Raw genomic sequence first — 26,556 nt, 5'->3', positions numbered from 1 at the left:
CTCTGCCTGGGGGGCGCCAACAGGAAGAAAAGGGAAAGAGCTGTGATTGGTGTGGGGTGGACACCAGAGGGGCGTGAGGTCCCCTCCGCGCACCGGCCACCCCAAGGTGCGAGCGCCTGTGAGCCCCCTAAGAAGCCCCAGGGGAGGAATGTGGCGGTTCGAGGAGGGCCTTAGGGGGAGCCGGAGGTCAGCATCCAGGCCTTGCCGGGGATAGGCACTTACCTGCCGTGGAGGTGAGGTCCCGGGTGGGTGTGGGTGCTGGGAGCCCCTCCCGCAGTCCAGGCCCTGCCGGGGACAGGGGCTGGGACGGTTCTCCTGCCCTCAGGCACTTACCTGCCGTGGAGGTGAGGTCCCGGGTGGGTGTGGGTGCTGGGAGCCCCTCCCGCAGTCCAGGGCCTGCTGTAACCACCCGGCAGCGGGAAGGGTCGCGGACAGATTCCTTTTCTGCCCGTGCACGTGCTTAGAAGATGCTGTGACCCCCTCAGAGGGATGAGGCTCAGCCCCCCGAGGTGCTCGGGGCTGGTGGGTGACTTTTGCACCAGCGTCTTAGGAGGAACCTGGAGACAGTGGTCCATGGTGGGATTTCAGGCCGTAGGGCGGCCAGAGGAGTTCGCGCACACAGGGACATTGTCGTGCCCTCCTTTGACCTACAAGCTCAGGTCCTTAGCACAGAGGGGACGGGCTTTTGGGGCTCCGGCCTACGGGCCCTTTCCTGCTGGCTTCCGCCAACGCTGGCTGGAGGCTCCCGGGCTCGCCCGGCCCTCGTGCCCCCGTTCTGCTGTGTCTCTTCCAGCAGCTGGACTTGAACACAAGGTGCCCACTGGGGCTGGAATGGGCAGCGTAGGCTGGGGCCATACCTCATCTGGAGCCTGGCCTGCAAAATCCCAAAAGGTGTCATAAAGGCATTGCAAAGAATGGTTTTCACGCCTCAGGTTGGAAGGCGCTGTGGTAGTCTCATTAGCGGAGGAAAGTGGCCTTCGAGAGAAGAGCCTGCTTCAATAAAGGTCTGGAAGTTTAGCCAGGTCGCTGCGAGGTTAAAACAATGATTTGGAGAAAGCAAATGCCACCCCACCCCCTGGTGACCCCAAGAAGCAAGAAAGCGCCGGTGGGCCAAGCGAGGTCTTGTGGCCCTTGGCCTGCCCCGACCTCCTGACTCGGTCTCCTCCTGCCCAGGTGTTGCGGTGGCCCTGAAGCAAGCCATGACGCCGGAGTTCAGAGCCTACCAGCGCCAGGTGGTGGCCAACTGCCAGGCGCTCTCCGCCGCCCTGACGGAGCTGGGCTACAAGATTGTGACAGGTGCCGGCTCCCTGCGGGTGCCTTCCAGGTGGTGGCTGCCAACGCAGCCGGTGGCCACCCAGCCTGGAGGCCACAGTCCCCAGAGCGGCCCTGCGAGGGGGGTGGCGCGGTCGCTTGAAAATCGAGGCACCCGGCATTCAGAGACTTCCCACTCCAGCCAGGGGGTGGGGAGCGAGCCCTTGCCTCGGGGCCCAGCACTGGTCTGTCCCCGGGAGGGCCTTCCACGGCCGTGGGGCGTGTGCTCGCCATGCCCACGTCTGCTCTAACTCAGGAAGCGCGGGGCGGCCTTGCCACGAGCAGGGCGGGCTCCGGGGCCAGGCCCTCCCTCGCTGCTCGGCGCCGCGGGTGGCGCTCTGCGGGTGGCGCTCCGCGCAGTCACCATGCGGTCACACTTCCTCAGCAGCTCTCAGCATGGCCCGGGCTGAGGAAGGGCAGCTTTTCTCCTCCACACGGGCAAGGCCACAGGGGGCGGTCTAAAAGGAGGGGTCCGGGCTAGCCTGTCAGCCCAGAGCCCGCGCTGCTCCTTTCCCAGCCAGAGGGTGGGCTCCTGGCCTTCCACGAGCAGCAGTGCTGGCAGAGGCCTGGGGGACACATCGTGCTTGTCCCTGGGCAAACGCCGGCTTCCCAAGGGTCCCGGGGGTCCCCCTTCTGTGCGTCACTTCCTCTCTTTTTCCTTCTTCCTTCACCTCAAATGTGGCTTCAGGGCCACTCAGGTCACTGTGTCTCAAACGTGGCTGTACCCCCGATACGCTGGGGAAGTTGTTAAGATGCAGGTCCCGAAGCAGAAGGCCGGGGGGGGCCTACGATGCTTCATTTTACCCAGACCCCAGGGGATCCGGTGCTGTGGCCCGGGAGCTGCACTTTGAGTAGCAAAGATTTAGGCGGAACTCCCTCCCGCTCCTGCCTCGGATAGAGCCTGAGGTCTCTGGGGGGTGGGGGAGTTCCTCCTACCCTCCCAGGCGCCCAGGCTTGGAGGTGACCTGACCTGACCGGACGCTTCAGGCCGATAAGTGAAGGCGACGATACCGGGTGGCATTTACGATACCTGCTTGGTGCGGGCTGCTCCGCCATGCATGATACACGGTCTGCTTCAGACCACACGGCAGCCCCGGGGCTCGGCAGTGCTAGTGGGCACGAGGCGCGGAAGCACTGAGTCGCTCGACAGAAGCGCCAGGCGACGTAAGCTCTGGGCACTGTGGCTCCAGTGCCAAGCTGCCGGCTCGGCCCAGCTGCCTGTTGGAACTCATCCCTGAAACACCTCCCAGTGGCAGAGGGGACAGCACTCCTGTCTGCTGTCGCCCGAGTCAACAACCCTGGTTTAGCACGCGTCCCAAGTGGCCAGATCCACAAGTGTGATCACAGTCTCCCAGGTGGTCTTGGTCCGGTGGCCGAAAGCCCTCTTACCACATTGTCACGTTGTCCTCACCTGTGCTACACTGATAACCAGTCTGCTCGCAGGACTGGCCTCGCACGGAGCCGGTGTCCACAATGTGTTCAGTAAACATAGTGGCCCTGGCAGCACCCACAGTAAATGGTACCGCCTTCTGCTACCTTGGGGCTGCCACCGGAGCAGGTAGCCTTTAGGGCCAATTTTGGAGATGCTTGGGAAATTGTCAGTTTGGGACAAAACAAGCCATAAATGGCATAGAACAAGCTGTCACCCCTCCAGGCCAGCTTCCAGGTCCCTTTGCCAGCATCTGGTGTGTTGTCATCACAGTGCCCGCTCAGGGCTACAGAAGCTGGACAGTTTACCCAGCAGCCTCTCTTCCCTCCTGCATGACCACTTACCTCTTTTGAAAGATTTCTGTCCTCTCTCTCAAATTCTTAGGACCTGGGGCATTTTTTCTCTGGCAAGTGGTTAAAAATCTGGAGTAGGTGGTGGGTGTGCTGTGTCTCGACTCATCTGCCACAGCCTTACTCACTACCCTCATTTCTGAGGAAGAAAGAGATTCCTTCACTTGGCCTGCATTTTCACAGATCTGACTTTGTTTCCAGGTGGTTCTGACAACCATTTGATCCTCGTGGATCTCCGTTCCAAAGGCACAGATGGTGGAAGGGCTGAGAAGGTGCTGGAAGCCTGTTCGATTGCCTGTAACAAAAACACCTGCCCAGGTGAGAGTCCTTGGTCTTCCCTTCCATGCGTCTGCCTGCGTGTGTCCTGGACAGCTTCATCCATGAATGTGTCTCACTCTGGGGGCAGACATCGCATGGTTGGGGGGTCAGTGCATCTCGCTGGCTGGGAACCAAGCCTTGGCTCTCACCCCGGCAGGGCGCAGAAAGGGGCTAGACTGGGCTGGAGGGCTGGGCGGCTGGACGGTCGTCTGGAGGAGGGAAGCAGGGACCTTCTGAGAACGGCAGTGGCGTTTCTCAGCGGGTCCCGGTAATGACATGTTGGAGAGGAAGGGAGTAACCTGTGTTTTAGGAGCGAGGGCCCCAGCACAGAAGACGGCTCTGCAGAAGCCGTCAGAATGTGGGTCTACCCCCTTCCATCCACCTGCTGTGCCTTCGGGCCTCCCTCTAGTATTTAAATCAGTTCTGCTCAGCTCCTTAGATGGAGCCAGTATCTCCAGGTCAGTTCTTTCTTGCCCAAATATACCGGTTTTTTTTTTAGGAGGTACTGGGAATTGAGCCCAGGACCTTGTACATGGGAAGCAGCTGCTCAGTCACTGAGCTACACTCTCTCCCCACCAAATGCACCTTTTTAAATGCACGGTGGTGAGTTCAGTGCGGGCTCTGGACAGGGTCCTGTTTATTTTCAAGGTGACAAAAGTGCACTGCGGCCCAGTGGACTGAGACTGGGGACCCCAGCCCTGACATCCCGAGGACTGTTGGAAAAAGAGTTCCAGAAAGTAGCCGACTTCATTCACAGAGGTAAGGACAGAGTTTTGGAAGTTGGCCACATTCCAGTGGGTGGTAGTTTCTGATGGCGACTACAAGGGGTTGACATGTTTTCTGTCTCCAAAATGACTGGGGACAAGACCACAGAAGATGCACCAGCAGACCACCCTGAGAGGTCTATAAACTGGTCCTGTGTGCTCTGCCCCAGGCGAGGTGCAGCCAAGAGTGGTACCTGCGGGAATGTTAGTCGTTAAGGCCTGTCACTCTCTAGCTGTTGGGGACATTTCACAACCATGCTTGGGCTCAGCCATGGTCCCTTTAGAGGGGCCACGTGGAGCTTGAGGCTGTGCCCCTCCCATTGCTGTCCCCACGGCCAGCGGCCTCACCCACGTCGTGGCGGCGGGCCGCTCGCCCAGTGGGCTCATCTTGTGTCTCGCTGGCGCAGGGATAGAACTGACTCTGCAGATCCAGAACGACCTCGGCAGCAAGGCCACCCTGAAGGAATTCAAGGAGAAGCTCACGGGGGACGAGAGGCACAGAAGGGCCGTGAGGGCTCTCAGGGAGGAAGTGGAGAACTTCGCCTCGCTCTTCCCTCTGCCCGGCCTGCCTGACTTCTAATGCAGCCCGCTGCCCGCCCTGGAGGCCCAGCCCCAGCCCCAGGACCCGCGGGTGGCAAGGACGCCCCTGCCTGCGGACCCTGAGCCCCTCTGGGGAGAGAGGAGGCCCCATGGGGCGCCCTTCAAACGGATGCCTTTTGAAGATGCCTCACCTATCTTCATAAATCAAAATTTAAAGCCCACTGCTAGTAATACTTAGTAAGGAATTTAAATGTGAATTTGCTTCCTCCCAGCTGTATGTAATTATTCTGGTAAAAGGAAACATTGTCTAGCCATGTAGCCTTACTTCATTTTGGACAGCGTACAGGGCAGAACGGTTAGGAAGATTCCCGTAATTTTACTCAGCCTTCTCTGATGGTTTCTTGGCTTCTTCCTGAGAAACACCCAAGTGAATGGCCTGTGAAAGCTGCCATTTTATTATTTTGCTACCAGTAGGAGGCCAAAAGGAGAACTGAATTAGGACTGTTGTCACTGAAAAGGGAGGGAAGTTCTTCTGAGGTCTCTGCTGTGCGCTCTGTAGCAGTAAGCTGGACAAGCCTACGTGAGGCACTGCCTGCTGGGGTGGGAGGGCTTCTCTATCAGCGGCCCAGAGCATGTCGTGCAAGTGGCGCTCATCCTCCACCGCGGGGACCTGCGGGCCAGGCCATGGCAGAGCGGACTCGAATCAGGAAACCAAGTCACCTTCCCAAAGAAACTTTATTTTTTCATAAAGTTGAAGTGCAAAACATAGGTAACCATTTTTAATTCAGCACAAATTTTAACCACAGAATGTCTCTAAGAATGATAGCTTTAAAAAATACAACCAAGTTTCATATTCCAAAAATATCTGAACTCAAATAAATTAATCTTTAAAAAGTACACTTCTCATACTATTTATTTGGCATTAGGCTCTTGTGCAGTCGCACCTCTAAGATGCTGTCACGCCTATCGGTTGTACTACTCCCGCCAGCCCCTGCAAAAACGACTGCTGCTCATGGATGGGCGATACACACACGCAAACACGAAGGAAGGAACATGCAGCCATCAAAGAGCTTCTCCCTAAAATTACACGCGAATTAGTCGGACTCTGCTTTTCACTGCAGCTGGGAAGGCGGCGCGATCTCGACCCCCTGTGTGTGCCTGGGGCCGGGCAGTCAGCAGGCAAGGTACCCCGTGGCCCTGCCTTCCGGCACAGCCCCCACAGCCGGGGACCGGCAGGTTCGGGAGGGTGGGGCAGAGGTCACCGTCGTCACAGGGCGGGGGGGCAGGGGAACACCGGCCTCTACATCTCTGATGCTGCCAAAACCTAAATTCGGAGCCTAGACTCCTCTCCAGCGGAAGGTAAACTGACATCTCCAAGTCCCCGGCTACCGCGCAGCCCGGGTGGGGTGCGGGTCCATCCCCTTCGTATGGGAGTTGGAAGCTGACGCCCCATTCCTGCCAGCTTCTGCCTCCTGGCCTGTGGCTTTAACCAAACCGAGGAGCTAAAGCCAGGTTATGTCAGTATTCAAAGGAGAAGGCGCCCAGGAAAAGTGAGGATCTGCGTTCTAGCCAGAAGTGGAAACCAGCGGCTCTTCTGCAGTCTTTTAAACGATTCCAGTTTCATCACTTATCACAGTATTGGTGGGGCGGAGGGTAGGAAGCCAGAAGGCTGGCTGGTTTGCTTCAAACCAAGGCACTTTCTCCTGAGCTTTTTCGAGACATGGAAGGTAAAGAACACATGGGTCGACTCCTCCAACGGTCGCACATGCCTACTGATGAACTGGCCATTGAATTGAGACAGTGCTGCTGGCTGTGTAGACAAAGCCGTGGCCACGCCACACCAGGAGCTAAACTGACATGCGACACTGTGACTGGGGCGGGGGCACCTGCGTGCAGCACTGGCAGAAGGGGCGGTCTCTGCATGCAAGATGTTCCACAAGCAGGTGACTGTTCTTTGCCGCGAGACGCTTCCTGGAGCTGCTGCAGCCCTGGCACTTGGCAAAGGATCTGCTGGCCTTTTGAGGACTTTGCAAGATTTGTGGTTTGTTTGGGGGTGAAATCTACCATACTTTGAATATTGTGACTGACCTGAAACAGAGATTAAAAGCTGGGAGGGGAATGATGGCTGAGCTGTCACAGTGCTATTTCCAAATTCTTCAGCGATATTTGTCTGTTTGGGCATTGTAGTAAATTCTGGAAAAGCCCGTTTCTAAAATCCAGCAATGCCACTCAAGGAGCAGGTTCCTGGTGGGAGGCAGCAGCTCAGGAAAGAGGGTGACGCGAGCGCCGTGTGCTCTACGAGACCTTCGGTTTGAACGTGAACTTGGACTTCTAACATCACTGGTCCAGGGACTGCAGCTGGTCAGGGCCTTCTTGACCTGGACTGCTTTGAACGAGGGTGGAGGCAATGGGCCAGGGGTCACGTTTCAGCGCCTGGGCCTTCAGAGTGGCTGGAGAAGCCGCGGGGTCACTGCTGACATCTATTTCCTGGGAAGTGTCCTCAAATGTTTTATTTAAACCTATCAACCTACATTCCTAGAGAGAAAACCTCAGGTGGGAATTCTTGAGGTTAGTCCCACTGCATAGGTCTTCCTGCCGCTTCTCGTCGGGTCACGCTTTCCAGAGTGGAGAGGGGCCAGGGAGGGGCCAGCGTGTTAAAGACCTCTGCCCCAGCCGGGCTCCCTTCCAGTACCGCTTTAAGATCCTTTTTGAAAGGAGCGTTCTTTGTGTCAAATAATCCTTTGAAACTGCCACACCGCAAAGTCAGGTTTTTTACCAAAATCCAAATCCCGGAGGCTCAGCCACCATTCAGTGTAGCCTTCTCCACTCCCTAAGGAGCAACCCCAGTGAGAAGCTCCCCACCGCGGCCTCGGCGGCCGCCTCCACACACAACACGTCTGTTCCGGGCACTCCCTGGCCTGCGGGAACCGTCCTCCAGGTTGCGCCTCCGAGCGGTCCTCCCCCAGGGACCTCCGCTCTAGGCCTTTGTGGAACACAGCACTAGCTTCTAGAAGGCCAGGGTGGCTGCAGCGCAGCACCCGCCAGGAGCTGCTCGACTAGCCCTCCCCTCCCCTGCAAGTTCTCACACTGGTGCAGGACGGAGGGACGCCCAGCCTTGGTCGAGCCGGTGACGGCCGTTCCTGGGGCCTGCTGAGTGACCCCTGCAGACCCTTTTCCCTTTAAGGTAATGTTGCCCCTTCCTATCTCAGACGCCTGAGTAGACAGCTACAAGCCACCCAGTTAGAAAATAAACAGCAGCACTGGCAACACCAGGGAGGGGGGCGTGGGGACAGGGGAGACAAGAAGAGAACCTGGCTTCCTCGCAGCCTCCTCACATGCCAGCAGTGGACACGCTGCCCTTTCAAAACCTCGAGGCCCTCATGTCTGTAGAAACCCCCAGCACAGGCACCGAGGAGCTGTGATGGAGGCAGCCACAGCGGGGCCTGCGTGCCGCCTCAGAGGCCCAGCACCGCCTCTGGGGGGAAGCCGCCGGCCGGCAGCTGCTGGGCCCTGCTCCCCTGCAGGGAGCCTGGGTGAGGAGGGGCTCGACGGCTCCCACCAGGGCGCCTTGACTGCTCCCCTCAGTGGTCTCGGCAGCACTCCGCAAGGCGGACGGCAGGCCCCTAACTGCAGGCGGCAGCTCCCCAGAGGCACACGTGTCCTCAGGCAGCCACCGCGGCTGCGTGGCAGCAGCAATACCTGGAGTCTTTCCCACTGAGGGGGAATAAACGGCTTTCAGAATAGAGCTTCCGAGGCGGCCACACACCCTCTCCATCCCAGGTGGCCATCCGGGGAAGACGGCGGTCAGGGGGGAGGGGGCAGGTGGGCCAGGGAGCTCCCCCTGAGCCTCGCACATCATTCCCTGCCAACGTGGCCCCCTCGGGGCTGGGCGTGCAGTGTGGGGAGCTGAGCCCCTCCCAGGGCAGACCCGCCAGGAGACGCCCACTGTCCACGCGAGCACTGATGGCCAGCAACCCGGGCCGGGCGGCTGAGCAGAGCTGCGCTCTCGCTGTGCCGGCGAGCCCCCGGGTGAGGTAGTGAGGTGGTTGCAAAGGTGTGAGATGAAGGTGAGGACAAGAGTCGGGGCCTGTCCTCGCCTGGGTCCAGACATTTCTGCAAACCTTTCTCAGGAGGGAAATGCGAATTCTGGCCGGGAAGAGCTGGGTGGACCGCCCCCAAGAAAGCACGCTGGCCGCTCGTCTTTCGCACAGTGGTGACAGCCTCGCGGCACCTCTGGCCCTGCCTGGCCCCTGGGTGCCTGACAGTGGTTTCGGGGTACCTCTGGCCTCTTCCCAGCTGGGGACTGGTGAGCCTGCCAGGCACTCCTGCTGAGCTGGGGTGAGTGAATTCCAAGGCTGGGGGACAAAGCGGGGCCAAGGAGATGAGGTGCTGTGAGCTCACACTCGCTCACGCTGCAGCCCGCGACGCTCTCCTTTTGCCCGGCAGTGGGGAGCATTCTCCCCTCCGTCTCACTCATAGGCCCCTCCCTGGGATCATGGCTCTGTCAGGCTGAGGGAAGGGCCTGCTGCAGCCTGCGGGAGGCGGTGCACATTCTGCCGTCCTGTTTTCCACCAAATAGTCACAGCTGAGCCGCTGTTTCCCTTGTTTGCTCTGCTGCTCGCATGCCCGGCAGGCGCTGGGCTGTGGCCTTCCCACCCCTTGTCCTGCCCTGCCCGAAGGATCTGCCCTGGCCACCCGCCAGGGCTGCGCTTTGCTGGGGGTCCAAGAGCAACTGCTGCCCCCCTCCCGGACCTCTGCAGAGGGCCAGGCGCCCCGGAGCCACCCCAGAGCCACGGCTGCCACCTGCACTCTCCCCTCTGACGCCACCAGGAGTCTCGGCTGCCAAGCTCAGGCCAAGCCCTCCCCACCCTGCACCCTTTGGCCCTGAGTTGCAGGTCTTGGTCAGAGTGGCTGGGACCGACCTCAGATTTTGTACAAAAAGCTGGGGGCGTAGTCGAACCTGAGCAGGGGGTGGCTGCTCCCCGGAGGGTCCTGCACGTACTGCAGCTTCAGCAGCTCGGCCAGGTACTGGACCACCTTGACGTCCTCGTTCGCCAGGCCCAGGGTGAGCTTCAGGAAGCTCGCCTGGCGCCTGGCGGCCAGCTCCTCGGGCTCCTCCTCGTGGGCGGGCAGGTGCAGGTGGTGGCAGAAGGTGTAGAGGAAGGCCTTGGAGCAGAGCTGCGTGAGCGTGCTCTGGACGTGCATGTAGTAGGTGCTGCCCCGCTTGATCTGGGTGCGGTGGTCTGCCAGCCGGGGCACCAGGGCGCCCCTGTAGAGGGGGCAGCGCAGCGTCTTGCTGTCCAGGTCCAGGACGCTTGTGTAGCGGCTGTAGCGGCTCAGGGAGTGGAGGGCGCCGGCACTGGAGGGGGAGGCCACTCTGAAAGAGAGGAGCGGAGGTCAGCAGGGAGGGCGGAGGTCAGGAGGCGGGGGCTCCCACCCAGCTACATGTTCTGGAAGGTAAATCTGACCACCGTGAGCTTTGAATTGCTTCTCACCGCCCTCACAGTCAAGTTCAAGGGCCCTGGCATGGCCTCGTCTATCACTGCCCGGATGGGCTCTCCTCTGAGCCAGGCCAAGCTTCCTGGGGCCTCAAAATCCATGTCCTGCTGGCCCTGCCTGAGTCGCCCTCTCTCCCTTTTGTATTTGACCCACACCAACTGGCCATTTAAAGCTTTATGTAGGAAGCTGGCCCATGCGCAGTGCCCTGCCACGCAGGGGTGTCCCTGCATAGGGGAGCCCCACACGCAAGGAGCGTGCCCCGTAAGGAGAGCCGCCCAGCGCGAAAGAAAGTGCAGCCTGCCCAGGAATGGCGCCGCACACACCGCACACATCGAGAGCTGATGCAGCAAGATGATGCCACAAAGACACGATTCCTGGTGCCGCTGACAAGAAAACAAGTGGACACAGAAGAACACACAGCGAATGGACACAGAGAGCAGACAACTGGGGGGGACGAGGGGAAAGGAATAAATAAAAAATAAATCTTTAAAAAAAAAAGCTTTGTGTAGCCACCCATGGCACCTCAGGCTGAAGTGCAAGCCCCTCCTCTGCGCTGCCCCACCTTCCCACACCACTCCCCCACCTCTCCGAGCCGCGCTGGAACGGTGGAGACACGTCTGTTGTGGACGGTGAGCGAGCTGTGCCTAGGGCCTCACCAGCCCTGAGACAGTGCTAAGTGCTGGCTAGGTCGTCGCGGTCCCTGCTGCCCGCCCAGCACTCGGCAGCCTGGTGCCTGCTCTCTACTGGTCTGGACAGGAAGCTTCTAGAAGCAGGACTGTATCTGATGTGGTCTAAGGCCCCGGTGCCTGATGCATCACAGGCAGGAAGGAGGCTCCTAAGACCCCTCCCCAGACCTGCTTTCCGCGCGGAGCTGGGACTACCCTCTGAGACCGGCAAGCGGCTGGCCAAGTAGGGATTTCCCCATGACCCGCCTCTGAAGTTCAGGGCTGGTACCACACGTAAGGCAGTTTTTAAACGGCTAACAGTCATCTGGGATCACGGTAGTCTCACAGTATTTTCCCTTCCTGGGTTTTGTTACCTCCTTATATATTTAATAATCGTCATCACTCACCTAGCGCGTACCAGGCACTAAAGAGAGCGAAGCCTCGCCATTTTTTGTCCTGAATGAAACCAGTTTGGCTGGGAATGAAGATCAGCACACGAGCCCACCGCAGCCAGTGGTGGTCTCAGGCTCCATGGGAGACCCCCTGGCTGGGGAGGCCCGGGGAGGGGGGGGTGTTGGTGGAGGTGGGCCTTGGGGGAAGGGTGGGCTCAGGGAAATGCGGGAGGCATTCGGGACCACGACCGAGTTGAGGGCAGAGGCTCCCGGGCCACACACCAGGGAAAGGACGCTGAGCGCCCGGGGCTGCACCCGCGGGTGACGGGAGCCAGAGCCTGGGCCTGGTCAGCAGCTAAGACGTTCCCACGCAGCGCGAGGATGGTGCCAAGGTCTGCAAAATGGTCTCCCCGACCCAGGCCGTGCTGGTTCGCCCCGCTGTGCGTACCGCCCCCACCTCGGGGTGCCCTCCCGGGTGCTCGGCCTACTCCTGAGCCCACTTGGCACAGCTGGCTCAGGGGCACCTGGAGACCGCCCTCGTCTCCCCGCCCCTCCCCTCCTGCCATCCCCCCTCTGCAGGAAAGCCAGGGCTCGCAGGCCAGCCCCCCACCCTGCCCTCACCAGGGGAGCCACTTCCTCTGGAAGATGCTATTTCAAGCTTCTTCCATTCCTGTTCCCTCAAAGCTCCTCACAAGGAGGCAAGAGAGTGGGGAGAAACAGCCAGCCCCACGCCTCTCTCCCTTGGCGCACACGCCGGTGACCCAGGGCCTGGGTGGCAGGGGGACTTGCCCAAAGGCCCACGGGAATTTACCAGAGGTGGCACGGAACTGGCCCCCAACACACCTCCTCCCCCAGGGGCTGCGCCAACATCCCGTGGCCGAGCCAGGACCAGCTGGCCCCCCAGTGCCCGGAGCAGCCTCACCTGACGTCTCACAGGCCCGTCCTCACCGGCTGCCCGCCTGGCCCTCGCTGGTGTTCCCGCGCTCGCTGGAGTCACGGGGCCTTCCCGGGCATCCCTCCCGTGCTCCCAGCGTGCCACTAACCTGCTTCCTGTGTGCGGGCAGCGCTGGTAGAACTCCCGCCTCCCTGGCCACCTGGCTGTGTCCTCGCCTGCTCTTGGAATTCTCGCAGAGCAGGGGCCTTGCCACGCACTCGCTTGGTACCCCACTCAGGACCCGGGGCCGGCCTCGCCCAGAGCAGATTCTCAACAACGCTGTGGCGATGCACTGGCCCACATCCCACAACCACCACCCCAGGGAAAGAGGAGTGCGGGCAGGGCTAGGGAAAGCTCGGGGGACTTCCCGGAAAGGGGGGAACCAGAGGAGACTCGGCAGGTGAGAGCTGCATCAATTTTAGGGACGCATGTGAAGAGGAGTCAGGGAATCAGAACACACAGTGCCAACGGCGGCTGGGGAGAAATTAGTTTAGCCCTCTCTGTGGAGCGTGGAAGCACAGACTGTGACAATCACTTAGTCCAATGCCTTTGTCTGACAAAGGAGTAAAGTGGGGCTCAGCGAATGCAAGTGACTTGCCGAGGGTCACAAAATGAGGAAACTAAACACAGCGCACCCACAGAGGGAAAGAGTTCCTTTGCCGACCTGTCAGGCAGTATCTGGAAAAGCACAAAGAATCTACTAAAGCAGAAGTATCACGAGGAAATGAAAGAAACCGTGTTTAAAAAGGGATTGCCTACTGCATTTCCTTACGAAGAAGCGAATGGAACAGTGACGAGAAAGCCACTGGCGCCTCTGCCATGCCCCTCCCCGGCGACGGCTGCCTTCTCCATGACTACCTCAGCCTTTGCCCTCAGGCGAGCCCTTCTTAGTCATTTACACCATAGTATGAATTTAAGGATCAGAGAGGACCTGAGATCTTGCAGGCCGGTTGTTCTCAAACTTCATTGTGCACCAAATAAATTCCATGGCATGTCCCTGACTAACGGAATCAGAATCTGGGGATGTGGCCCAGGAACCTGTGATTTGAAAAATTCCCCAGGTAATTCTGAGCCAGTCGGATGCAGACCAGTGTTGGAAACTGCAACCCCCCTGTGTGGCAAACAAGGAAACTGAAGGCCAGAGAAGGGAAACGACGTGCCAAAAGTAACCCAGGGAGCCGGAGGAGGGCCCGGTCTAAAAGCCAGGCCTCCTGATCCTGCGCCACCACACCACCCTGCTACCTCGCCCCAAAAGATGTGCAGCTGAAGGCCCGTCTCTGGCTAGACAGGGCCCTTCCCTACCATATGTAACCGATTACCTCTGCAGACCGATAAGCTTCCACTTCTGAAAATCTGTAATGTGCAAAGAGGAAGAGACCCAGTGCTTCACAGGTTTGGCGTAGCGGCTGTAGTTGGGGACAAAGATGGACAGTGCCGTCACGAGTTTCCTGACGATGGCCTCGTCTTCCCCCAGGACCACAAGCGTCCTCCCGCTGAGCAGGGAGTAGATGGCAGGGTGGGCAAAGGGGTACTGGCGGATGAATTTTAAGGCGTTCTGGCCAGCCCTCTTCTTGTGCCTCTCAGAGTGAGCAGACGGCGTCCTGTCCAGGCTCGGGTAGGCTGCGCCGCTCACGTAGCTGGCGGAGTCTGAGAGCGTGTCCAGGCTGGTTTTACTGGCGTCCCGGCTAGCTACGAGGCAGCTCGGGTCCAGCTCGTAACGGGGGAAGCCTTCGGAGCTGGTGTCTCGGGAAGACGGGCTGGCGCTTTCCGCCGTGAAGTCCACGTGGAAGGCCGGGTCCTTCTGCCGGTAGCGCTGCGGGGGAATGCTCACCACACCATCCTCGTCAGACAGCTTTGCGGCCGGAGAGGAGAGCGGTGCCAGCAGACTGTCACTCTCCTTCCCGATGCAGCAGGAGGAATCGGTCTGGGACGGGGCGTTCTCCAAGCTGCCCTCCTCTGCCTCGCCCAGATCCGGCGGGCTGATGCTTGCCTGGAATTGGAGGGCTCCCTGGTTGTCGTCGGCATACGATTCCTCTTCGTTAATGGCACTTGGGTAGCTGGCCTTAAAGTCGTCGGGGATGAGGGCCTCCGAGGGGAAGGTGCTGAGGACCTCGATACTGTCCTCGCTGGTGGTCCTGTGGCTGGCGGCCTTGCTCCGGACCACCTGGGGGCTCAGTGGCACTGTGAGGCTGGCCTGGCTGTCAGACTTAGCCAGCGCAGAGGTTGACTTCTCTGTGCCCAGAACCTCGATGCTTTCCCCACTGCTGATACTCCCTTTCATGTCCATGTCCAGGTAGTCCAAGCCCTCTTGGGGGTCAAAACTGCTCGATTCTGTCACCCCGATGTCCTTGTACTCGTCGTCCACCAGTTCTTGGTCCATCTTGATCAGCACAGACTCCACGCTGGACTTGTAAGAACCAACGCTGATTAACACCTTAGGGATTGGATATTCTTCCAGAGACCTGGAAGGTGGCCTCTCTTGAACGTGCTCGAGGGGCGTACTATCTTGTTTCTCGATCACCCTGTCGGGGACCTCCACCAAGTCTTCAAAGAGGAAGTTGGTTATATGTTGTTGTTTTAGGAGTGCCCGGTCAATCTGACTGGTCAAGAGGTAGCACAGGTCTCCTCTGAACATATGCTCGATGTGGCTGAGCTGAGCCAGCGTCTGGGTGAAGTACTCAGTGTCACAGAGCTCCTCCAAGGTCTTCAACTTCTTGTCAAAACACTTGGTGGACTTTGCTTTGATGAGTTTTGGGGTGTACGGTGTTCTACGGGCATAAAGGTCTGTGTCGGCAGACTCACCAGAGTTAGAGGTAGCGGCTGCCTGGTCAGCCTGATCCTGGCTGTTTGCCTCCATTTCACTAGAACACAAATCAGACTCCTTTGACTTCCGATGAGGATACGAACGGATCTGTCTCAGCAGGTCTTGATGTTCAATGATGGACTTCTCCACACTGGCCAGTTCGTTGGCTTTCTCAATTGCCTGAGATGAGTAAAACCCTTTGTCATTGGCTTTCTTCTGGATCTCCGTTTCCGTGTGCAGCACTGTCCGGGTATAATCCAAGTCTTTCAGCTTTTTTTCAAGCTCCCCAGCAAATGCCTTTCTGTTGCCGGTCTTCAGGCACTCGGAAGCTTTGGAGAATTCAGCTGAAAGCTCCTGAAACTGCTGCATGATTTTGTGCTGGTCGGCTGAGATGTAAGCCATGCAAAAGGGCCTGACAAAGCCACGGGCCTCCAGGTCGTACAGGGTCAGGTGGTGCACGTAGGCAAAGGCTCCCTCCTTGGAGTCGCCCAGCACCACCTTGGAGTCCTCCACAAAGTTCAGCTTGGGGTAGGCAGAACCAGGGGGGTGGCCGACGAAGGAGGCTTGGTAATCCACAGACATGATCCGCAAGGAGAAGTAGTTGAGATCAAAAGTGCCAAAAACTTTGGAGTCATTGGGTATGGTCAGCAAGGGCTGAGGCCCCACCTGCTCGGAGAACTCGGAAATGAGGATGAAGTCCCGTGAGAACTTGGCCCCGGACAGTTTGGACCACGGGTTGGCTCCCTGGCTGGCGAAAGGGAAGAGCGGCACGGAGTACTCCTCAGGCAGGGCCGGCTCATTGTAAGGCTCCTCCTCATACTCATCCTCTTTGGTGAAGGCCACCACGTCAGGGGCGCTGATCATATTTCCAGATATTTGGGGAGAACATGAAGAGAGAGAGAGGGAAAAGAATGCGGGGGCAGTCTACGGGGAAGCCAGGCCTCTGCAGGATGAAGCGCAACCGTTGCGACCTTTTTCGAGCCCTCAGCAGTTGTAGACTGCCTCTCACACGCTCGAAGACTCCAACTACCGTAGTACTCTCAGCAGTGTAGCTCCGCAGGGGCCCTCGGTGGCCTCATGAACTCCAAGGCCGCAGGCCCAGAAGACCAGGGAGACTGGCTGCCCTCCTTCTTCGGCGGGCGCTGCCGGCGCAAGGCACCTGCGGCGAGGTCACCAGCACTGCCCCGAACCCACCGCGCAGAAACAGCCCCAGACCTGAACGGATGCCCAGCGGGGTGCTACGGACCGTCGCAGGGGTCAGCCAAGCGTGGTCGCCCGCCTCGGCCCGAGAGCAGTAACCGTTGCGGCTCCTGGGACGCCACAACCCCGAGCCAACTACCGCGGCGCCGCCATCTTGGTGTCACATGACTCGCAGCGTCGGCGCCGCGTGACCCGGAAGCGCCCGCGTAGATTTCCGAGCTGGAGAGAAAAAGATAACTGCGGGGGACAGTGAGGCAGCCACTCCCTAGCAGGAATCCGATTAACCAACCAGTGCCTAGAAGGAAAAGTGTGGGGAAAGACAGGAAACCTGCAGGGGGGAAAGTTCCCGGGCGCGTGGGGCAGTCTGGGAGATGTAGTTCGCTGTCTCTGTGGGGCTCCTGGCGGAAGCGGCTCCAGGAGGCGGGCGGAAGTGGCTTGAGGGATCGGGCGGAAGTGGGACGCTAAGGCTGAGGTGACCGCGGCGTGGAGAAGGCGCGGGAACAGTAGCCACACGGGCTGTGTGGAAGTGAACGGACAGCGAGTGGTGGTGCTGGTGACGCCCGGAGGCCCTCGCTTCCTCAGGGTGGGCGCCGGGCGGGCCTCCCCTCTGCCCCTCCCATCATGCGCGGGGCTTAGGGATGATCTTCCCCGCTGTCCGCTGCGCTTTCTGGCGGCTGCCACGGCCCGGAGGCCGCGCCTTGTCCCGCACCGCCATGGAAGTGGCCTTCCGAGGGGTGCGGAAAGTCCTCTGTGTGGCTGAGAAAAACGACGCGGCCAAGGGGATCGCCGACCTGCTGTCTAACAGCCGCATGAGGAGGGTAAGGAGGCGCGTTCCTGAGGGGACGCAGATGGGCGCCCGGTAGCGGGACGAGGGCACCTTCTCCCGCTGCTGAGGCTGCACCGTCCCCGTCCGGGCTACCCTCTGGTTTCCCATGCCCCGGGCTCTGCCTGGACTGACGAGCGTTTAAAAGTGTGGTTAAGACATTGCACGCATCTGCTTGAAAAATCTTTACTTCCCCCTGCAGACAGTAACGGTTCCCAAACGTTTCTGATCCTCGGCCTCACCAGCGGCACCCCTCGGAAGGCTCGGTCTAGGGGAGCCCGGGACGTCTCTGTTTTAACTTTCTTCCCTGGTGATTCCGAAGAGTTAAGACTCTGACCAGCCTCCTTTACCTTGGCCCTCAAGCCCTCGCGCGCCATTCCCCGCCCCCTGCCCCATCCCCGTCGAGCGGCCCCACCGGCCCCCGTTCTGTCAGGGCAGCGCTGTAAGGTCTGGGGGCCAGCAGTGAGGTCCGCCTTGCTTCTGCCCTTACAAACCAATCCTGAGGGGTAGAGGAGTAAGGGATACGAACGAACGTGTGCTAGACACACTGATGACAGAGACCGGGGGAAGGGAAGGGGGGCTTCATAAAGGGGTGACACGGAGATCTTAGGAGCTGTTCAGGAAAATCTCTCACGTAACAAAAGTGGACCCCGAAATGGTCTTGGGGAGAACATTTCTAAGAACACGGGGCACAAGTCCTCTCCCCACCCCCCTTTCCTTTCCCAGATCCCAGGATCTCACTGCTGCTCCCAGCAGAGGGATAGTGGGAGCATGACCAGACACTTCACCACTTTCCAGCACCTAAGTCTTGGTGGTCAGCCCCTACGTTTGTCTACTTTTAGGGCTCTGGACCTCTTGAGAATGGCCACCTAACTTCTTTAAATGCCTCTTCTTCACGGAACCGTTTTCCCTCACATCTTTCTTCTGCCCACTGGGTCTGGGACCCTCTACGATGTGCTGCCATGGCACCTTAGTCGCCTTGGAAGGCACCTAACAGCGTTAGAGCTAAATAACGGCCTGTACAGTGTTCCATGTCTCTCATGGCCTTCAGACTGTGAGCCACAAAGGGCAGCGACTGTGTCTATTTTGTTCTCTGCTGTGTTCCTTGTGCCTAATACAGCGTTTGGAATACAGAAGGCTCTTGATAAATGTGTCGACAGAGTGAATGTTTGTGCTGAGTCTTGGAAGTTTTACCAGGCTCCGGATACGCTACATATAAAGAAGAGCAACTTGGCGGCTTGAAACAACTCGGCATGTTCCAAACCAGTGAGAAGTTTGGAGTGCCAAGTAAGCAGGAGAGGCAGTTGAAGGCATATCATGAGGACCATTCACAGTTTCGTGTGCGTGTGTGCTGAACTTCACATAACATAAAATTTACCATCTTAAAGTGTCATTTAGTGCATTCACAATGTTGTGCAACCACCCCTACTGTCTAGTTCCAAAAGATTTTCATCACCCTGAAAGGAGACCCTGTACCTGTTAGGCAGTCACCTTCTTACCCCACCCCATTTTCCCCTACCCCCAGCTCCTGGCAGTCCCTTGCTTTCTCTCCATTAGTTTGTGTACAATTTTCTGGATAGTTCATATGAATGGATCATACATATGCGACGGTTGTATCTGGCTCCTTTCAAGGTTCATCCATGTTACAGCATGTATCAGAAATTCATTCCTTCTTTTTTTGTGGGGGAAGCTGACACTCAACCATTGAGCTACATCGGCTCCCCGGAGTTGATTTTTTTGTTTGTTTGCTTGTTGTTTGTTTGTTTCCTGTTTTTTAGGAGGCACTGGGAACCAAACCTGGGACCTCCTGTGTGGGAAGCAGGTGCTCAGCTGCTTGAGCCACATCCACTCCCCTCATTCCTTCTTATGGCTGAATAATATTCCATTGTGTATATATATATACCACATTTTGTTTATCCATTCATCAGTTGATGGACACTTGGGTTGTTTCAACCTTTTGGCTATTATGAGTAGAGCTGCTAGGAACATTCATATATAGGTTTTTGTTTGAACATCCTATTTTCAATTCTTTTTTTTTAATTTTTTCATTATTTTTTATTTTTTAAAAGATAGATTATATAAATGTTACATAAAAAATGTAGGGGATTCCCAGATGCTCCACTCCCTTCCCCTCCCACACTTTCCCACATTAACAGCATCCTTCAGTAGTATGGTACATTTGTTACAATTGATAAACACATGTTGGGCATTGATACAAAGTCTGGATTACAGTTTACATTATAGTTTAAACTCTCCCATACATTTTTGTAAATTATGACAAGATGCGTGATGGCCTGTATCCATCACAGCAACATCATTCAGGACAATTCCAGTGTCCTGAAAATGCCATTATATTACACCTATTTTTTTTTATTATTCAGTTCTTTTATGTACATAAATAGGAGTGAGATTGCTAGGTCCTGTGGTAACTGTATGTTTAACTTATTGAGGAATCGCCAAATTGTTTTCCACAGAGGCTACACTATTTTGCATTCCACCAGCACTGCAGGAGGGTCCCAGTTTCTCCACATCCTGGCCAATGCCTTTCCATTTTTAAATTATGGCCATTATAGTGACAGTGAAGTGGTAGCTCATTGTGGTTTTGATTTGCATTTCTCTAATGGCTAATAACCTTAAGCACCTTTTCTTTTGCTTGTTAGCCATTTCGTACATACCTTCTTGGAGGAAAGGTACAATAAACAAGTCTTTTCCCCATTTTTAACTGGGTTGTCTGTCTTTTTGTTGTGTATTAGGAATTCTGTATGTATTCTGAATACTAGGCATTTGCTAGATATATGATTTGTAAATATTTTCTCCCATCCCATAGATTGCAATTTAACTTTCTTGATACTGTCTTTAATGCACAAGAGTTTTTAGTTTTGATTAAGTCTAATGTATCTATTTTTTTTCTTCTGTTGCTTATGCTTTTGGGGTCATATCTAAGAATCCATTACCAAATGCAAGGTCATGAAGATTTACCCCTATATTTTCTTCTAAGAGTTTTATAGTTTTAAGCTCTTGTAGTTTGATCTTGGACCCATTTTGAGTTACTTTTTGTATATGGTGTATGAGTCTAATGTTATTCTTTTGTGTGTGGATATTCAGTTGCCCCAGGACCATTTGTTGAAGACACTATTCTTTCCTCCAGTTAATGGTCTTGGTAGCCTTGTGGAAAATCAATTGACCGTAGATGTAGGTGCTTATTTCTAGGCTCTCAATTCTATTCCATTGATCAATATGTCTGTCCTCACGTCGGTACCACACTGTTTTGATTACTACAGCTTTGTAATACAGTTTTGTTTTTTTAAAGGAGGGGATTGAACTGAGACCTTGTGCATGGGAAGCAGGCACTTAACCACTGAGCTACATCCGCTCCCTATAATACACTTGTTTTTTAGTTTTTCTGTTTGTTTTTTGGTTCTTCAACTAAGGCAGCAGAAGAGATGATTTATTTTACATGTGTTAACACTTGACCACAACTGAGAAGAGAACTAATCCAGAATGTCACAGGTCCAGGGCAAAGGACCAAAGGGACTGCTCTAGTGTGAGCAAGGTGGGTCTCTCAGAAGTGTTCATGGAACTTTGATGACTGCTGGAAGTTCTAGATCCATTGTGAAGAATTTTAGACAGTACCTTGCAGTCAGTAACTTGACCAGCGACCCAGCCCTCTGGCATTCCATGTTCTTGCTCCCCTCGTCTCCATGGATGCACACGCTTACGGATTACTTGGACCTCTGCCCCATCTTTCTTTTGCGTTTCAGTCTGTGCATTTGCTTCTTCGTCCACTTGGCTCTCATGGCACAGAGGTTTCCAGTAAGATGGTGCTAAGGCTAAGAGAGCCCTATATTACATTGAAATCAGGAAGTTTAAGTCCTCCAACTTCCTCTTCTTTTTCAAGGTGGTTTGGCTATTGGGGCCCCTTGCAAGTCCATGTGAATTTCTATACCCTTCTCTATTTCTGAAAAACAAAAAACAAAAACTGCTGGAATTTTCATAGGGATTGCATTGAATTTGATGTTTTCTTATTTATTTGAGTTTTCTTTAGTTGCATTCAGTAATGATTTTTAGTTTTCAGTGTGGAAATCTCATACATCCTTGGCTAAATTTATTCCTACGTATATTCTTTTTGATGCTATTTTAAATGAAATTGTTTTCTTAATTTCCTTTTTGGGTTGTTCATTGCTAATATATAGAAATATCACTGATTTTTCTGTGTTGATCTTGTGTCCTGCAGTTTTGCTCAATTCATTTATTAGCGCCAGTTGTTCTTTTGTGGATTATTTAGATTTTCTCTATAACATTATGTCATGTGTGAATAGAAATATTCATTTGAATGTCTCATATTTTTTTATTTCCTGATTTCCCTAGCTAAAACTTCCAGTAGAATCTTGAATAGAATTGGTTAAAGTGGACATCCTTGTTCCTGATCTTAGGGGAAAAGCTTTCCATCTTTCACTATTGACTATGATATTAGCTGTGAGTTTTCATAAATTCCTTTATCATGTAGAGGAAGTTACTTTCTATTCCTAGTTTTCTGAGTATTTTTATCATGAAAGGGTGCTAGTTTTTGTCAAACACTTTTTCTGTGTCAATTGAGATGAGCCCTATATGTTGTGGGTTTTTTTTTGTTTTTTTCTGGGTTTTTATTTTATTTTTTTAAATATATTGAAATATATGACATATATAAACATACGTAAACAATAAATGTATAATAGTTGTGAACTTACAAAACAAGCATATAGAACATCAAACATATATAACATCTCACCCTACCAGCAATAACTTGCATTGTTTTTAAACCTTTTTAACTAATGATTAAAGAGCATTGTCAAAATATTACTGCTAAACAAAGTATTTTCCCCTAACCAATCCGATTATTATCTTTATATCATTTATTATGAACATACATAAACAATTAAGTGTACAGTGAAAGTTGTGAACTTACAAAGCAAGCATGCATAACATCACACAGGGTTCCCGTGTATCAACCCTCCACCAACACCTTGCATTGTCATGAGACGTTTGTTACAAACTATGAAAGAACACTGTCAAAATCTTACTACTAATCATAGTTCTTATCTTCCATTTGGTGTGTTTTCCCCCCAGCCCACCCTCTTATTGTTTTTAAATATATAATTTTTTTTGACAGAAGTTGTAAACTTATAAAACAATCAAGCACATGTGCAGAATTCCCAAACAACACCCCTCCATCAACACACTACAATGTGGTGTGTCATTTGCTACAGATAAAATAATATCATCTGATCGTTGCCATGTCCATAGTGTACATTTAGCTCACATTTTCCATACTGCCTCAGGATCAACACACTACATCTTTTGCATAGATGCAAGAATATTATATTATTACTACTAACCACAATCCATAGGTCACTCCAGCTGTATTTTTCCCATGCTTCTCCACATTCCCAACACCCTGCACTAGTGATATATATTTGTTCTAGCTAACAAAGGACACTCTTGCACTACCATCAACCACAGTTCTCACCCACCTCTTGGTTTACTGTGCTATCCAGTTCCTAGATTATACTCAAACATTCTGTCAGTTGGCATTTACATAACTAGACTACCATTTTCAGTCACATCCCCATTTATAAACTAGCTGTTACTCACTGTGTGTTACCATCCACTCTGTACATTTCCACAATTTTACAGTAAAGCTAATTAAAACTTCCACATATTTTAAACATCAGTAGTCCACTCAGTCCTTCTCTTATCTCCTTTAAGAATCCACCACCTACCACCAGGTCTTGGAGATATTTTCCAATAATTTCTTCTAGAACTTTTATAGTTCTTGCTTTTATTTTTAGTTTTTTGATCCATTTTGAGTTAGTTTTTGGATAAGGTGTGAGATAGGGGTCCTCTTTCCTTTGAGCTATGGATGTCCATTTCTTTCAGCACCATTTGATGAATGGGTTGTTGTCCCTGAGCTGTGTGAGTTTGACAGGCTAGTCAAAAATCACTTGACCATACCTGTGAGAGTTTGTTTCTGAACCATAAATTTGGTTGCATTTGTCTGTTGTGTCTGTCTTTAGGTCAGTACCATGTTGTTTTTACCACTATAGGTAGGTATTATAGTTTAAAGTCTGGAGATGAGGGTTCACTTTTCCTTTTTATGATGTTTCTGGCTATTCAGGACACCTTAATAAATGTAAATTTAATGATCATGTTTTCAAGTTTTTCTTTAATGCTGGTGTAATTTTTATCAGGATTGCATTAAATCTGTATATCAATTTGAGTAGAATTGACGTCTTAATGGTATTTAGTCTTCTGATCCATGAGCATGGAATGTTCTTCCAGTTGTTTAGAGCTTTTTTGATTTGTTTTAACATTGAGTTGCAGTTTTCTGAGTACAAGTGCTTTACATCATTAGTTAAGTTTATTCCTATTTGAGTTTTATCTGTCATATTTTATTTTCACCACTCTTTTGACACACTTAATTTTTTTTTTTTTTTTTAAAGATTTATTTATTTATTTAATTTCTCCCCCTCCCCTGGTTGTCTGTTCTTGGTGTCTATTTGCTGCGTCTTGTTTCTTTGTCCGCTTCTGTTGTCGTCAGCGGCACGGGAAGTGTGGGCCGCGCCATTCCTGGGCAGGCTGCTCTTTCTTTTCACGCTGGGCGGCTTTCCTCACGGGCGCACTCCTTGCGCGTGGGGCTCCCCCACGCGGGGGACACCCTTGCGTGGCACGGCACTCCTTGCGCGCATCAGCACTGCGCATGGCCAGCTCCACACGGGTCAAGGAGGCCCGGGGTTTGAACCGCGGACCTCCCATATGGTAGACGGACGCCCTAACCACTGGGCCAAAGTCCGTTTCCCTTAATTACTTTTATTGATTTAATCTTCATTTCTAGACTTTCTTCCAGGCCCATCTCTCCTGTCTTTTCTTTTCAGGCTCTAACATAACCTTTAGTATTTCCTGAAAATCTGGTCTTTTACTTAGAAATTCTCTCAGTTTCTGTTCATCTGTGAATATTCTAATTTCACTCTCATTTTTGAAAGACAGTCTTGCTGGATATAAGATTCTTACCTGGAAGTTTTTCTCTTGTAGTATCTTAAATATATCAGACCACTGTTTGCCTCCATGGTTTCTGGTAAGAAATCAGCACTTAATCTTATTGGATATCCCTTATATGTTATGCATTGCTTTTTTCTTGCTGCTCTCAGAATTCTCTTTGTCTTTGGCAAATGACATTCTGATGAGTATGTGTCTTGGAGTTGCTCTATTTGGATTTTTTCGGATGGGAGTACGTTGTGCTTCTTGAACAGATATCTATGTCCTTCAATAGGGTTGGGAAATTTTCTACCATTATTTCTTTAAATATTCCTTCTGCCCCCTTTCCCTTATCTTCTCCTTCTGGGACACTTATGACACGAATGTTTGCACGCCTTTTGCTGTCATTTAGTTCCCTGAGACCTTGTTCAGTTTTTTCCATTCTTCATCTCTTCTTTTGTATGTTCACTTTCAGAGGCCATTTCTTCAAGCTCACCAATCCTTTCTTCTGCCTCCTCAAATCTACTATTATATGATTCCAATGTTTTTTTTAAATTTCATTGATTGCACCTTTCATTCCCATACAATCTGCTATTTTTCTATGTATGCTTTCAAATTCTTCTTTGTGCTTATCCAGGGTTTTCTTAATATCCTTAATCTCTTTAGCCATCTCATTGAATTTATTAAGGAGATTTGCTTGAACATCTATAATTAGTTGTCTCAACTCCTTTTGTCATCTGGAGACTTATCTTTTTTTTTTTTTTTTTTAAAGATTTTTATTTATTTATTTAATTTCCCCCCCCCTCCCCTGGTTGTCTGTTCTTGGTGTCTATTTGCTGCGTCTTGTTTCTTTGTCCGCTTCTGTTGTCGTCAGCGGCACGGGAAGTGTGGGCGGCGCCATTCCTGGGCAGGCTGCTCTTTCTTTTCACGCTGGGCGGCTTTCCTCACGGGCGCACTCCTTGCGCGTGGGGCTCCCCCACGCGGGGGACACCCTTGCGTGGCACGGCACTCCTTGCGCTCATCAGCGCTGCGCATGGCCAGCTCCACATGGGTCAAGGAGGCCCGGGGTTTGAACCGCGGACCTCCCATGTGTGGAGACTTATCTTGTTCCTTTAACTGGGCCATAGCTACCTGTTTCTTGATGTGAATTGTAATTTTTTTTTTAAGATTTATTTTTTATTTATTTCTCTCCCCTTCTCCCTCCTGCCCCCCCGCCAGTTGTCTGCTCTCTATGTCCATTCTCTGTGTGTTCTTCTGTGACTGCTTCTATCCTTATCAACGGCACTGGGAATCTGTGTCTCTTTTTGTTGCGTCATCTTGTTGTGTCAGCTCTCCGTGTGTGCAGCACCATTCCTGGGCAGGCTGCACTTTCTTTTGTGCTGGGCGGCTCTCCTTATGGGGTGCACTCCTTGCACGTGGGTCTCACGTCCGTGGGGGACACCCCTGTGTGGCACGGCACTCCTTGCGCACATTAGCACTGCACATGGGCCAGCTCCACACAGGTCAAGGAGGCCTGGGGTTTGAACTGCAGACCCCCCATGTGGTAGGTGGAAGCCCTAACCACTGGGCCAAGTCCGCTTCCCTGAATTGTAATTTTTTGTTGGTGTCTTCACATCTGGCTTAGTAGAGTGTTTTTTCTGGGTGCACTTTTTCTCTCTAGTTTAGGACTTCCTATCGTTTCTCCCTTGCTGGTTATGCAGTAGGGGCCAAGCATGTAGTTGGTGCTGTAAGTTGTGGAGGCTCAAGCTGTCCTCATTGCACCAGGAACCAATGAAGCTTCTTGCAACTTTCTCCTTTGCCAGGGCATAGCTATGTGGAATAATCCACATGCAGGCCTAGACTGTAGTTGCCCAGAGAGACTGATGAAGCTTCACATCCCTTTCTTCCCTGCCTGGGGTGGGGATGGAGCGGCAGGTATGGGCAGCAATCTATGCAGACTTCTGATTTTCAGTCTATGCCAGCCAAAATTCCCTGCAGTTACCTGTGTAGGCTTGTGCAGGGTTCCTCAGCCTCCTCCCCACCAGAGGCAGGGCTGAAGCCTAGGCTAGGGCTGCAGACTGATCTACGAGAAAGAAACTGTCAGCCCGGCTTCCGCTCAGGCTGTGGGCAGAGTCAGAATGGTGGCTACTGGTTTCTTTCTAACTTGGGCTGATTCACACCCCAGCTGTTCCCAGGGTTATGTCTTAGCCAGCCAAGTTTCCCAATCAGTAGCCGAAATCAGCAGCCAACCATCTCCTCCTCCTCTGTTTCTGGGAAATGGAGCTTCCAATTCCTGTCACAGAACAGCTCCTGGGGCAACTTGTGCCACCAGAGTAGGATAATCACCAACCTCTGCGGTTTCCCAGAGAGGCTGGCGCAGGTCCCCGCAGCTTCCTCCTGTTGGAGGTGGCACTGGGGCCTAGGCTAGACCTACAAGCTGACCTGAATGGAAAGAAGCCAGTCTCCCCTAGCACTGGGATCCTCAGTCCACCCCGCTTCCCCGGGTGCCAGGCGCAGAGTTAAGATGGACAGGCTCAA

The 26,556-nt window shown here is 53.4% G+C and overlaps 3 protein-coding genes across 6 annotated transcripts in view; 2 read left to right on the top strand and 1 right to left on the bottom strand.

Moving 5' to 3' along the window:
* The window catches only part of SHMT1 (serine hydroxymethyltransferase 1), a 32,229-nt gene extending 26,620 nt beyond the window's left edge, over positions 1–5,609 (top strand). For all 3 annotated transcript variants that reach the window (XM_023585462.2, XM_004481412.5, XM_023585461.3), the window contains exons 9-12: positions 1,174–1,296; positions 3,292–3,408; positions 4,057–4,167; positions 4,580–5,609. In XM_023585462.2, the coding sequence (XP_023441230.1) occupies positions 1,174–1,296; positions 3,292–3,408; positions 4,057–4,167; positions 4,580–4,752 (524 nt within the window). In that variant the 3' untranslated portion in view covers positions 4,753–5,609. The remainder of the gene's footprint in view (positions 1–1,173; positions 1,297–3,291; positions 3,409–4,056; positions 4,168–4,579) is intronic.
* Positions 5,429–16,409, bottom strand: SMCR8 (SMCR8-C9orf72 complex subunit). The gene is made up of 2 exons (XM_058283359.1): positions 13,522–16,409; positions 5,429–10,089 (listed from the first exon to the last, which is right to left on the bottom strand). Exons 1-2 carry the CDS (start codon positions 15,867–15,869, stop codon positions 9,636–9,638), a joined length of 2,802 nt encoding a protein of 933 aa, XP_058139342.1. The 5' UTR covers positions 15,870–16,409; the 3' UTR covers positions 5,429–9,635.
* Positions 16,410–16,620: 211 nt separating this feature from the next.
* Positions 16,621–26,556, top strand: part of TOP3A (DNA topoisomerase III alpha) — a 77,007-nt gene continuing 67,071 nt past the window's right edge. The window contains exon 1 of one of the 2 annotated variants that reach the window (XM_058283357.2): positions 16,621–17,023. Coding sequence is in view for 1 of the 2 variants with exons in the window: in XM_058283356.2 (XP_058139339.1) it covers positions 16,844–17,023 (180 nt within the window). In the remaining variant the exon portion in view is untranslated. The remainder of the gene's footprint in view (positions 17,024–26,556) is intronic. The other variant, XM_058283356.2, reaches the window with a different exon arrangement.

This window comes from Dasypus novemcinctus, chromosome 21, assembly GCF_030445035.2.
Source record: "Dasypus novemcinctus isolate mDasNov1 chromosome 21, mDasNov1.1.hap2, whole genome shotgun sequence".
Classification (NCBI taxonomy): Eukaryota; Metazoa; Chordata; class Mammalia; order Cingulata; family Dasypodidae; genus Dasypus; species Dasypus novemcinctus.
The sequence above is the reverse complement of the archived record's forward strand: the minus strand, read 5'-3'. Positions and strand labels throughout refer to the sequence as shown.